The following is a 12,599-nucleotide window of genomic DNA, read 5'->3' as shown; positions in this document are numbered from 1 at the left end:
AAACGCCCCTTTACAGTCAAATAACTTTCATCTTCATCTAAAATGTATGATAAACGCCGGTTTGCCGGTCGAGAGGTGCACAAACTTGTGGAGGAAAATACGGGACAAATGTGTCCGCGATGAAAAGCAGCAGTGTCGATGCACGGGGCAATAAAGTCTATGATAAATAAACAAACAAACCAACGACTTCCACACACAAAGACGTGACTCTCTATGTCGTCTTCAACAAAAACACGTTATTCCGCCTGTTGTTCTGGCGGTGAATTGCTCTGAAACACACGCAAGACTTTAGAATCATGAAGTGAAACGAGTGCGTCGACGCAACGGTGCGTAAAGACGCATGCGTGACCTATTATTCATGCGCCAGCCTTTAAAATGAGGCGTGTGTGTGTGTTTGGGGGGGGGGGGGGGGGGGGGGGCAATGCCATCCTTTCTTGCGCTTCCTGAAAGAGGGAAAGGTTCACGCCCATACAACTGCTAGCAGCCGGCGGAAAAAGAGGTGCACGCACACCCCACTAAGGTCATTCACACATCCGCCTCTGCTTCTAGCTCTCCGCCCTTAAAGCACTAACAGTGTTAAACATCCATCCAACAGACAGTGCTTAGTTATATAATAATAATAATAATAATATTGTTATAATAGCTGTAAGGGCCTCTGTGAAAATACAGAATGTTGAAGGTTTCATTTTAAGTCAGGCCGTATGAGTGGCTGGCTGTCTTGGGAAAGGTGTGGGAACACAAATTTACTTGAGCCATTTTTGGCCAAATAACATTGACTTGCTTTCATCTCGTGTCGACTTACCTCACCCGAACTGTAACCACAACCTCAAGCAATGACACAAAACCTGCTTTCTCCCAAATGGGAACACCGCCTCTGTCTTGGGTCGAGCCGTCCCCAATTAACTGCTCTTTAAGGAGCGTGAGGAGTCTCCTTTTGTCAGGACCAGATAAAAATGAGGACTCAGATGCAGAGGGTTTGGCGTCTTTAATCGCGTCGTGAAAAAACAAACAAACAAACGGCTATGAGCTATCAGCGTTTCCGACGAAAGTCTACAAACTAAAATCTCTCTTAAACGAGGAAAACGAACGGCTTCGAAAGCGCACTAAAACTAAAACTAAGAAGCTCCAACAAAGGTCACTCTTACTCAGAGGAAAAACATAAAGGGGTAATCATTCCGAGACAAGGCAATGGTATTAACAAATCCTGTGGCTGTGGCGAGGCTTGGGTGATCGCACTCAGGCACAAGACAAAGGGAGACGCAGACTATAAGACACATGAGGGTAATGGGAAACAGGTGGACACAATCAGGAATCAGGGGAGACGATTCGACTGGTGACATGAGGAAGGGCAAGTGACCCTGTGACACCTTTAAAGCTCCACGGGGGACGCACCGCCTTTAATGACGCACGGCTGCTCTCTTCCCAGCAAACAGTCACTGAACAGTAACTATTTTTTCTGCTGAGAAGTTAGATGGATAATGCATCTTTGATGGCAGAGAAGCTGGTCGTACTTTTCAATAGGGCCGCACGGTATAGTTCTAACAGCACACAAGTATAAGATTTCCGTACGGTGTGTGTCACGGTGTGGTTCACTTCCTGTTGTATTTTGTAGTTTTCTGCCACTTGTGTCCCCGGGTAACTTCACTTCCTGCCTTGTCCCGTCATCCCCTGTGATCGTCTAATAGTTTCTACCTGTGTCCAATCACCTGCACCTCCCTTGTGTATTTAAGCCGTGTGTCTCTTGTGTCACTGGTCGCGTCATCGTCTTTCGTCACGCATGTTCTTGTCGCTTGTTGTGGATAGCCGTAGTTTCTTGCCTGCTGTTTTTCCTCCCGGTTCCTGTGTTTTTGGCTTTTTGACTATTAGTCTTTTGTTTTCCTGACAAGTCTGCGTTTGAGTCCTGCCTCCCACCCGCATCCCTGACAGTGTGAGTTTCTCACGTACGTCTGTTACTCCATAACAACGGCCTTAGCTGTTCGGCGGTCGGAGGTACTTGTCTTATGTGTGTTGAGATTGTTATAAAGTTATAACCATGACTCAATGAATAAGTCACAACAAACACTCTTTAACAGGGTAAAACACCACAACACAACAGCTTGTAACACATAAACAATGTGTTACACTAACTAGAAAAAGCATTTCCTGCTGAAAATGCGTTGGAATGCAAAAAGCTGAAATGAACTTGCAACCTGAAATTGCTGAAATTACAGAAAGTTGAAGGGAATTTGAATACATTTGCTGAAATTACAGATATTAGAAAAGCTGAAATTAATTTGAAATTGCTGAAAATACAGATATGGGGGAAGCTGAAAGGAATTTCAATAGATTTGCTGAAAATGCAGAAATGAAAACAGCTGAAATGTGAAATATTGCACAAAAAAAAATACAGAAATAAATATTAACATTGGTGTTAATACAGGCATAAAAAAAGCTGAAATTATTTTAAAGAACTGCTGAAAAAAAAAATACAGTTGCAGAGCTTAAATGAATTTTAAATAGTACAGAAATAACAAAAGCTCAGATGAATAAAAAAGAGGTTAAAGAGGTTCAACATTGTTTGTAGTAATATTAGTATAACTAATATATAGTTGTAATTGTGGTATTAGTAGTACTAGCAGTAGAAGCAGCAATAGTAGGTTTAGTATCAATAGCAGTAGAAACAGCTGTAATACTAATACTATTAGCCATAGTAGTATTTGTAATAACATTAGTAGTAGTTGAAGTATTAATAGCAATAGAAATGACTGATGTTTCGTGCCGATCTTTCCATTAATATATTATTTTATATACATGTTTTTATACGTGGCTGTGATGTGGTGCTCACTTATATAATCGTAAACACTGCAATGGATTTGTGATGCGTTTTGAAGATTTTCAGCAATGTGTTTGTGAATGTGTGACGAATCAGGAAACTGTGGCGGACACATCTGCAGCTGTGGAGTAAACACAAACACGCACGCGTAGGGAAACCAGTAGGGGTGTAACACCGGCAACAGCTGTTTGCAGCCACAACAAGCTAACACGCTTTGCAGCAAGTTGGCCAGCAAGGGCGAAGAGCTGTTTGGGTGGCTGCGGTCCTTTTCGGCGTCAATCAATGTGTTTACTTGAAAAAGCAATGCCGCGATATACCGGGATCCCTCAGAATATTTCTTAATACCGTGATATGGATTTCCCTACTCGTCAATACAGTAAGATACACAGTATTAATGTGAAAATCCCCAGTATACAGGCTCACTCAAAGATAGATCAATGGATTGATCAAGCGTATACTTCCACAGAAAGACAAGCTAAAGGATGGATTTTTATTTTCTGTAAATATAAAGACCCTCTGAACGTATTAGCTGAACCCACACACACTTACATAAAGACTCACAGAGCTGCATACTGTACACTTCTGTCAGAAGACTCCTACATTTTACAGAAAGCTTTTTACAAAGCAAACAATCATTTCAAGAATGATCACATCAGCACTATAGTCAAGAGAATAAAAACATGAACCAGTTAGGCACAAAATTAACTTAAGCTCATCGTCATTCATTTGATGCACTCATCCATGTATAAACACACACACTCAGTCAAATGAGGACAATTTAGTTTGCAGCTCATCGGCCAAAATGTTCAAACTGCACAGCCGTGTTTTCCTACTGCAAGTTGTGTAGCATTGAAAAAATCGTGCAGAATTATCCTTCAATGATGGCTGGGGTTTTGTAACCCTGCACATCTCTCTGCCAGGCTCAGAGCTGACGTCGCCCAAATCTCAGCTTGTTCCTCAATGTGTCATCTTCGCCGACTCTCTGGTGAGGCGCTCCACCGTGTTTGGAGGAGATCCCTCAGTCTGTGTCTATTTCACAGGGGTTTCTTCCCGTTTTCTGTGCTGTGAGGTACAGCTTCTGGAAGTCCTTGTAGCGCGGCGCACAGCCAAGCCAGGCGTCGCCAAAATGGACAGAGCCGGTCAAAAGGTACTCATCGCCTCCAGGCTGCACACTGCATTGTGCGGGTACGTTGATACGTCCACTCCAACCTCGACCTCTGGCTCCACCCCATGCAAACACCCTGGTCTTCTGGCGAAACAGTCGACTCAGAGTCACCACAGCGGGAGAGTGGTCGGTGGCACCTGAGGGAGCTCCTCGAAAGATGCCGCTGCCAGCTGCAGGGCATGAACAGGAGGGATGAACAAGAGGAGCCTGACAGTACTAGTCAAGGATGGGCAAAAAATCAAAGTGTATGAAGTAAAGAGGGACTATGATGAAAAAGGACTCAATACATTGCCTTATAAATGAATTAATAAGCCATAAAATAATTTACATGGTTTGATGACAAGTAGGTAACGGTGGCTGATGCTAGCATCCGTGTCACAGTTATGTTGCTAAATTTCTAACTTTACTTGTGTTGTGTACTTTACTGTACTGTTACAGCACATTTTAGCTCATTCAGATGACAAAATAATACCCTTAAGACATGAGAGAAATATGTGTCGTTATCCTGTTGTTGCCACTAGTTTCCCAAATGCCCAGTTGAGTAAAGACTAAATAGTTTTACTGGAGGTTTGACTGTTAGATTTTCATTTGCGCTTTTGTCGAGAGGATTCACTCTCTTGTTTGTATGGTAAATATGTAGCTAGAGCAAATTAGCTTAGCTTAGCATTAGGACTGAAAGTACTGGATTCCAGAAGTCTCTGCTGGTTGCACGGTAACTGGTCCCAGCACATAACCCCCCCAGAAAAAACACCTTATTTCTGTTAGTATTAATTTGGTTTCTGTGCAGATTTAACAAACTAGATATTATGTGTTAGTTAGCTTGCCCTATGCTAAGCTAAGCTAACTAGCGGATGTAAATTCATATTGTCAAACTATACAATATGTATGCGTGCCTTTGTGTAGATGCATTTACCAAAATCACTGGTACACACAGCCATCAGGACGTCTTCATCTGAACAGGGTTTACAGGTGACTACAATGGAAAACAAGAACAAAGAAAACATGAAACGTTCAATACTTTTACGATGCATTTCTTTCCTCATTAGTCATTTTGTATCACCATGTTTCGCCCCTTCGTCTGTGTCCCTCGCTTTAATTACTCTGTGGTGGCGAGTGTTTACGAGACAAAGGAGACTTCCAGAGAGTAAATGAGAACAGCGGGTGAGGGAAGAGACGTAATCACAGAATTAACCTTTGACCCTGTCAGCTATAAAAACAGCTATAAAACGGCCAAACACAGAGGCGACAGAGTTGAACAGGCTTTCTTCTGTCTCATTAAGTGAGGAGTCCAACCTTCTTCTCCACCACAACGCCTTACTCATACGGGTGGGCTACTCAAACCGCCCTGCTTCGGGGGGCGGAGGTCTGTTCTTGATTGACAGGCGAGAGACAATTGTCTGACTCGCGTGCTTGACCCTAGAGTAACCTTTTGATTGGCATGCTTGTTTTCATAAGTTGGACTGAGACAGGGGAAATGGGGGGAGGAGAGGGCGTCAGCATGGAAGTGAAATGAAGAAGAAGGGGTGAAACGGTAACGTGGTCTTTCGTCGCCTTCACTTTACGTCAATGACAAGACGCCATGTGACAGACATGCTGGACAGACCATTTTAACCGGTTAAATAAATGTGCACACAAACAGACAGTTTCAAACTGAAAGTTACTTGAGACAGAAAAGCCTCGGTCACACTTTGTGCAACATGAGCTGAGGCGGAAACATGTCGCGGAAACGTTTTGATCTTTTATATATTGTACTGGATGTGCACAAACAGGCTAAAACCTTCTATGTAGCTTATTAGTTCTTCTGGTGACAAATGAATAGCAAGCATGAACAGTTGTGGAAAAATCATTGTTGACGTGTTAAAGTTAATTCAAGGAAGTGGACGAAGTATTGAAATGTATGATGAGATGAAATACTTCAATACAAAATATCCAATAAAGTAAAAGTATATACGTTTTAGCAGATTATCGAAATATCGAATATACAGAATATCGAAAGTTACACATTTTCGAAAGTACAAATTTTAAAAAACGGGCGCTATTAATATTATATTAATGTACCTTTCGGATTATTGTCATTAGTCTATTAATGTATTCTAAACTTTCACACTGCAGTTGGTCAAAGTGAAACTAATTTTAACTACTTGGGTATTTTAATTGATGGTCCCACAACCTAAGTAGTTAGATGATATAATTTGTTCATGAAAATGATCATCTGAAAAGTAACTATATCTGTTTCATTTTTAGTTTTTGTGTTATAGAGGTATAAGGTGGCATACAATTAAAATACAAGTATCTATAAAGGGGTGAATACGTACAAAAATTGAGTAAAGGTGCTTAAATGATTGTATCCTAAATGTGAGAGAACATATATGTATATAAATTCCCTGTACATGCTGCTGTGATACCAAAATTTCCCTCTTGAGGGATCAATAAAGTATCTATCTATCTATCTATCTATCTATCTATCTATCTATATATATTGAAGAATAGTTAAGTCACATGTCTTACCTAAACCAGGGTGCATGTATGGGAACAAGTGCGCTCCGGGCCCCTGACTGGACACCAGCTCATATTGGAACGCCGTGATCCTCCGGCTGATGTCTGCCTGTGGGACGGCCTCCACAAAGAGAGCTCCCTCTGCCGGGCTGAAACAGTGCACCGTGCCCAGAGCTTGGTCCTTCTCCGCCAGCAGCATCCTCAGATCCCCGTCATGCTCCAGATACACATGAGAGCCCTGAACGTGGAGGGCCAGGAGGACACGCGTGAGCTCCATGCGTCACGCTACCATGGTAACATGCTGATGTCATTACTCTACCTGGGAGTGAGTGTAGGGTTTGATGCACGCGTGAAGAGCCGCCGTGTGTCCCGACGAGGGCTCCGTGTTTGGCCGCAGGTTGACAAAGATGGCCCCTGTGGGGTAGAGCCACTCCAGAGAGCCCTGAGAGCAGCGCAGGTAGACCTGCTCCACGTCCCTGCGGTGAGACTCATGGCTCAGACCACTGCAGATGAAAATATACCTTTAGAGCAACCGACCAACAAAGGGGAACCTTGGATTCAGGATTATAAACCACTGACCATGTGCAGGTGATAAAAACATTGTTACAGAAGCACATGGAAGGGATTTAATGATACTGCAGCAATAATCACAAGGAACTTCGGTGCAGCTGTCTGCCAAACGAAAAAAAAACCCACCTCTCACTTTGGACGGATGTGGTTGCTTGTTTCCGATGTGCATTTAAGCTTTATCAACATCGGGAAACTCAGTGGCCTATTAAGTCGTAAAAGGTTGGCGGCCGACACACAGTGTGGTGCGTGGGCTTTCATATTTTACGACTCAGGACTTGGGGGAGTGATCAAAGGAGCCATAAAAGTGTATTTACTTGAGATAGGCACTGAAGCAGAGTCATTCCCGAGACCATATTTTCCCAAATCTTCCCAAAGGGAACATATTTTAGATATATAGAAGGTAATCTCTCAAAGCTACATGAAAGAATCCCCCGTCCATGTGTAATTGGTTTCTGTCATCCTTGTGGTTTAATTGTCCTCTGCAAAGAGTAATTGTATATCCAAGATTTTAATTAAGATAGTGTGAATTTTGGATTTCTCACCCCATGAATTGGCTGAGCACTAAGCACAATGAATTGGCACACAGCGACATCCATTGTGGATCTCGGATAAAGAATAAACTTTGACCTTCCAGAGTCCTTCCTGGAGATTACATTAAATCAAAAAAAAATAATGCGACTAATTCTCTTTTGAGCCCTTTAAAATCCCCAAGCTGTAATGCAAACAAGAGCCACTTCAAAGACGCATCCTCCCTCCCTCTCACTGAGATCCTTTCATGACTCCCCTGCATCTGCAAAATGTAACAGCCACGAAAGTCCAAAATGCATGAAAGTGGAAGATCAAAACTGAAAGGACTTTATGCACTTTTCTTCAAAGGAGTTAACTAACATGTCGACTACTTCCCTGAGTTCTATGCTAGGTGCGTGTTTCCAGTGTGATAGCTGCTGCTAAACAGGGACGGATGCGCCCTTTGTCCCGCCTCATCCTCACCTTCCTCTCCAGCTGCACTGGTCGCTGGAGTACTGCGCCACCGCCCGACACAGGAGCACCGCCGTGACCCAGTGCGCAGCCCACGGCCGGAGCATGGTGGCCTGTCCGCCCCCCCCGCCGGTCCTCCTCCCGGCGCTCACCGAATCCCGCACACCGGACCAGCAAGTCGACCCGCTGCTCCCGAACCGCAGGATCCCGAGAAAAAAAATGTCGAAATTATAAATGTATATAGATCCAACTGCGTGCAGCACGCGGTCCTCTACATGGCGAGTTCAGTCCAGGCGAAGGTTGCGCTGGTGGTTAGGAAACGACGTGTCGACGAGGGCTGCGTAGAAGAAGTGCAGATCTCGCCCATCGGGACGGCGGACTGTTGGAAACACATTTGCTGCGTGCGCTTTGCGTCACGTCACCGGGGACGCGTGCCAGCTGCAGACTCCACTTGAGCGACACGCTCCAAACCACGCCCACGCGTCCCGCCGCGGGGGGGCGCGCGCAGAGAGAGAGAGAGAGAGAGAGAGAGAGAGAGAGAGAGAGAGAGAGAGAGAGAGAGAGAGAGAGAGAGAGAGAGAGAGAGAGAGAGAGAGGATCCCGTTAAACGCTTTCACTGGAGCGGCTGCAGAGCGGTCCGGGGCCCTCGGTGTGTGTCGGGGCAGCTGACTGATTGTAGGAAAGCAAAAAACATACGTGAAATAATAAGAGACACGTGGTCGATTTGGCCAAAAGCCGAAATAAAACGACGGCACGGGGGAAACAAAGTGAGCGTGTGTGTGTGTGTGTGTGTGTGTGTGTGTGTGTGTGTGTGTGTGTGTGTGTGTGTGTGTGTGTGTGTGTGTGTGTGTGTGTGTGTTTCCGCTTCCTACGCAGATGGGTCATATTATCGCGGAGCAAATGGGAGCAGCATGTGGGTTTGGAACAGCAGACACCGTACCAATACTTAAACGGAAGGAATGCGTTTCTGCCATTCGCCGTGTTACCTGATTTAATCCTCTCGCAGAGTGCAGCTGTGTAACAAAGCGTCTCTTCACCGGCCGACCTCTGAGGCGAAAAGAAGTCACACGTGACCTCCAAACGTCTGTTTGCTTCTCGGCCGGTTTTCCCGTGAGAAAACAGCCGGAACAGCAAGCGCGTTACCGACTCGTCACATTCCCCCACACGGCCACAGACATGTCATGCATTTCGAGAAATACCGAAACACAGACTCCCTTACAGCCCCCCCCTTCTCCCCCCTTCTCCCCCCCACACACACACTTATAGCGATTTCCAACACCGCTATAGTGCCGTTCCGTTTAAGTATCAGGAGTCATTAAAATAGCCATTTTTAGAAATATAATTTACATTTTATAATGCAAATTAAAACAAATCATCCGTGGATCTCAACGTGTATGACTGCTGCACAAATAAAGGGTGAACTTGTCACAGACCAGCGTCCCCAAATGATGGGAGCTCTAATGAGCATTCGCATCGTTTTTTTTCACATTAGCAACTTATAAAACCTTCATCACTTGTACTTAAAACCATCATAACTTACTCAGATGTTTCCAAGGTACATAAAGGCAACTATTACATACGAGTTCTTCGACGGATCCTATAGGTCAGGTGTCCTGACTTGTCTTCACCTCTGTCTCTCTCTTCTGTCTCACATACTCAGCTGTATCCCTGTATCATCAACGGCCTTTCCGTCCCGTCACTGGAGCAGAAACACATGAACTGGACTGAAGCCCAGCGGCCCGGAGGCTGCAGGTCACTGGGCGTCATCACAACGCAGGAAGTCTGAGCTGCCGAGGTGCCGTCTGACCCCATGTGCTCCTTCACCATGTGAAGTATTTACAGAGCAGCAGAGCCTCTGGCCTGTTCCCCCCCCCATCACCTGGCTCCCCTCAAGCAGCCCCACAGGAGGAACGCTCTTCTCACACACACACACACACACACACACACACACACACACACACATACAAATTCCTCTCCTCCGTCTCTGATTACAATCTTTGTGACTTTAATTAAGTCATTACTCACTCACAGCACTGCTCTCTCTTTTTAAAATCTTTACCGAGCAGCTGCAAGAGATCTTTAAAGAGGCTTTGGTGCCTTGCTCAAAGGCACCTAACCCTCTTTAAAGAAGCGGAAGAGAACGTCACCTTTTCATCTTACAGAACTTCATTCTGTCTAACAGAGAAGAGATTATGGACTACAGAAGACGTTTTCAGGCCGACTGCGTGAAGCAGAGAGATGCTTCCATTCAAACCCAGCTGAAAAATACCTTTCACACCTCCAATGGAACCCGCAGCACGTCAAACCTAAAATATACCGATAATGCAGATGCTGACGCACTAAGTCCTTTCTGGTCCATTTGAACAATGGTTGGGACTGTTTTCTTGTGCCTGACTTTGAAGTGTTGCTACACGGAGCCCAAAGAGCATCTGCTTCCGATGGAGAAATAAACATCTCATTCTAAGGCAACAAAGACTGAGCTCTGTTATTGGTCATTGTAGAGCGGAGTCGTCCATCAAACAGAGGATCTGCGGTCCGATCCCCGGCTCTGCGTGTCCATGTCCATGTGTCCTACTGGTCCTCTGATGGGCAGTCGGCACCTTGCAGGGTGTGAATGTGTGAATGATGAAATGTAGCGTTCAAGTAGTCTGAAGACTAAAAGTGCTATGCAATTATCGTCCACTATCATTTGTAAACTAATGAAAACATAATTATTCATAATATGTAATATTTCTTATAATACACGTAGTACACTTGTTGATACCAATAATACATCTACAAATGAAATGATTCTAAAGCAAATTTCTCTTCACCAAGTGTCATTAAAGCTGAGATGGCTCAGCAAGTGATTCAGGCTGAATTACCAATATGTTGGTTTATCAAAAGGGAATTTATAACAAGTGAAATTGTATTATCATGGTAAAACAGATGCATTGGTAAGATTCAATGCTCTTATGCTGCGTAGAATTGGGTGTGACTTACTGTTGCACGCCCACACACACACACACACACACACACACACACACACACACACACACGCACACACACCATGCATCTGTAAATAGAGAGATGTTGAAACAAAGGAATGTGGTGAAGTTCCATGTGAATAAAAAGCCTCCAGTGTCTGACCTCTGCCAGCTCTCTTCACCCAAACACACCCGGCTCTTATCTCTTCCTCTTATCAGCTGTACTGCCGGAGAACACACAGCCCTCTAAGTGCACATGTGTGTGCGCATTTCTTCCACACAAATGCAGGCTTATTTGACCAGTTAGGGCAAGAAGGCACCGGGGTCAGGGTCATTCAGTGTGTGTGTGTGTGTGTGTGTGTGTTATCAGGTCTGATGTCTGCAGAGAGTCAGAGTAGACAAAGAGTAAAGCTCTGTTTACTCTCTTTCCGAGTGTCTCTCATAGATTGTCCATTAGAGCTCGCTCTGATCATCTACCAAGTGCTTCATCATCAGGGCGGAGTGGGTAAAGGAGAGTGTATTTGGACAGAGCGTGGCCTTACTTAAACAAATCACTGGGGTTTGTTCCAATATGAAATATCTGCCGTCCTTTCAGTGACCATTTCTCCAAAGCACCTTATAGCTCCACCGTGTATACATTAAATATAAATGGCAACAAAGAACTATTTCCCTCAGAATGTGATGGACCGATCAACTGACCGGGCAAGACCGCGCTGGGTTTGCTGGCCCGCCCAGTGAAAAAAATGTTTAGTTGATTTTTGATCGATTAATTGAGACACGATTGCTATCGTACGTACTTTTCAAGATTTGCTGATTAGTTTTAGGCTAAAGATTCCATCTGTCTTATGTGACCATAACCTAAACATCTCTGGAAAAAAAGCCTTTTCAATGTGTCACTTGTGGTTTTAGGGAAATGTAAGGAACATTTTGTGCTATTGACTCATTTTTTTAACCATCAATAACATACATAGTCGAATGCTGTAAAGAATCACACTTCTTGTTGAAGTGAAACACAGACAGAGAAGAGGCGGCTAGGTGGAGATGTTTTTCTCGGCCCCTCCACAGCCCTGTGCTGTGGGTGGCAGAGTCCTGGGGGGTTTCCACCTCAAATCCCCGGCTGAGTCAGACCCAAACAGTCCTGCAATTGATTAAACTCAGCGAATTGAAGCCCAAGTACATGGAACAGTGTTTCTGTGAATTCACACCACTGTGCAACCGTATGTTCAGTTCACGATAACAAACAGAGGTAGTGAAAATAAAACTTTGGCACAGTTGAAGACCCCCCCCCCCCCCTCCTCCTCCGATGTTTTTTACTGACACTGCTCCCTCCAACTGACGGCTGCGGCCGGATTTACAGTAAAGCCGACCACGTCGCCGGCCCAGGAAACACTGGGGAGATTTTGTGGGGAAAGGTCTGTTTACCTTCGGCCAGAAGAAACTCTGCACCCTGTGAGGTAAAATAAACCTTTTGAGCCTGTTTATGTATCAGAACTGTGCTCTCTAAGAGGTTATTGTTCTTTAGATTTCATAAGAGACCCAGGGAAAGACAAACAATAACGCGCAGTATCCATGCTTGTACATTTGCAGCAGCTGTGTGCGTGGATCTGATTTT

General features: G+C 44.6%; 1 protein-coding gene across 3 annotated transcripts; it reads right to left on the bottom strand.

Moving 5' to 3' along the window:
* Positions 1-3,288: 3,288 nt before the first annotated feature.
* Positions 3,289-9,850, bottom strand: LOC120825403 (meteorin-like protein). Of its 3 annotated transcripts, none has more exons than XM_078080441.1 (6): positions 9,562-9,850; positions 8,034-8,207; positions 6,793-6,976; positions 6,486-6,711; positions 4,891-4,950; positions 3,289-4,147 (listed from the first exon to the last, which is right to left on the bottom strand). In XM_078080441.1, the coding sequence occupies exons 2-6, from the start codon at positions 8,126-8,128 to the stop codon at positions 3,831-3,833; spliced, it is 882 nt and encodes a 293-aa protein (XP_077936567.1). In that variant the 5' UTR covers positions 8,129-8,207; positions 9,562-9,850; the 3' UTR covers positions 3,289-3,830. The 3 variants fall into 3 exon arrangements, with proteins under 3 accessions (XP_077936567.1, XP_040042941.2, XP_040042940.2); XM_040187007.2 differs by lacking the exon at positions 9,562-9,850 and adding an exon at positions 9,008-9,202; XM_040187006.2 differs by lacking the exon at positions 9,562-9,850 and having other exon boundaries at positions 8,034-8,895.
* Between the last annotated feature and the right edge of the window lie 2,749 nt (positions 9,851-12,599).

This window comes from Gasterosteus aculeatus, chromosome 9 (genome assembly GCF_964276395.1).
Source record: "Gasterosteus aculeatus chromosome 9, fGasAcu3.hap1.1, whole genome shotgun sequence".
NCBI classification, from domain to species: Eukaryota; Metazoa; Chordata; class Actinopteri; order Perciformes; family Gasterosteidae; genus Gasterosteus; species Gasterosteus aculeatus.
The sequence above is the reverse complement of the archived record's forward strand: the minus strand, read 5'-3'. Positions and strand labels throughout refer to the sequence as shown.

Coding starts and splice junctions, on each gene's coding strand:
- LOC120825403 (XM_078080441.1), bottom strand. CDS start 8,128: ATGCTCCGGCCGTGGGCTGCGCACTGGGTCACGGCGGTGCTCCTGTGT. Junction 6,977..8,033: donor CAGTGCAGCTGGAGAGGAAG/GTGAGGATGAGG, acceptor TTTCATCTGCAG/TGGTCTGAGCCATGAGTCTC. Junction 4,148..4,890: donor TGTGTGTACCAGTGATTTTG/GTAAATGCATCT, acceptor CATGCCCTGCAG/CTGGCAGCGGCATCTTTCGA.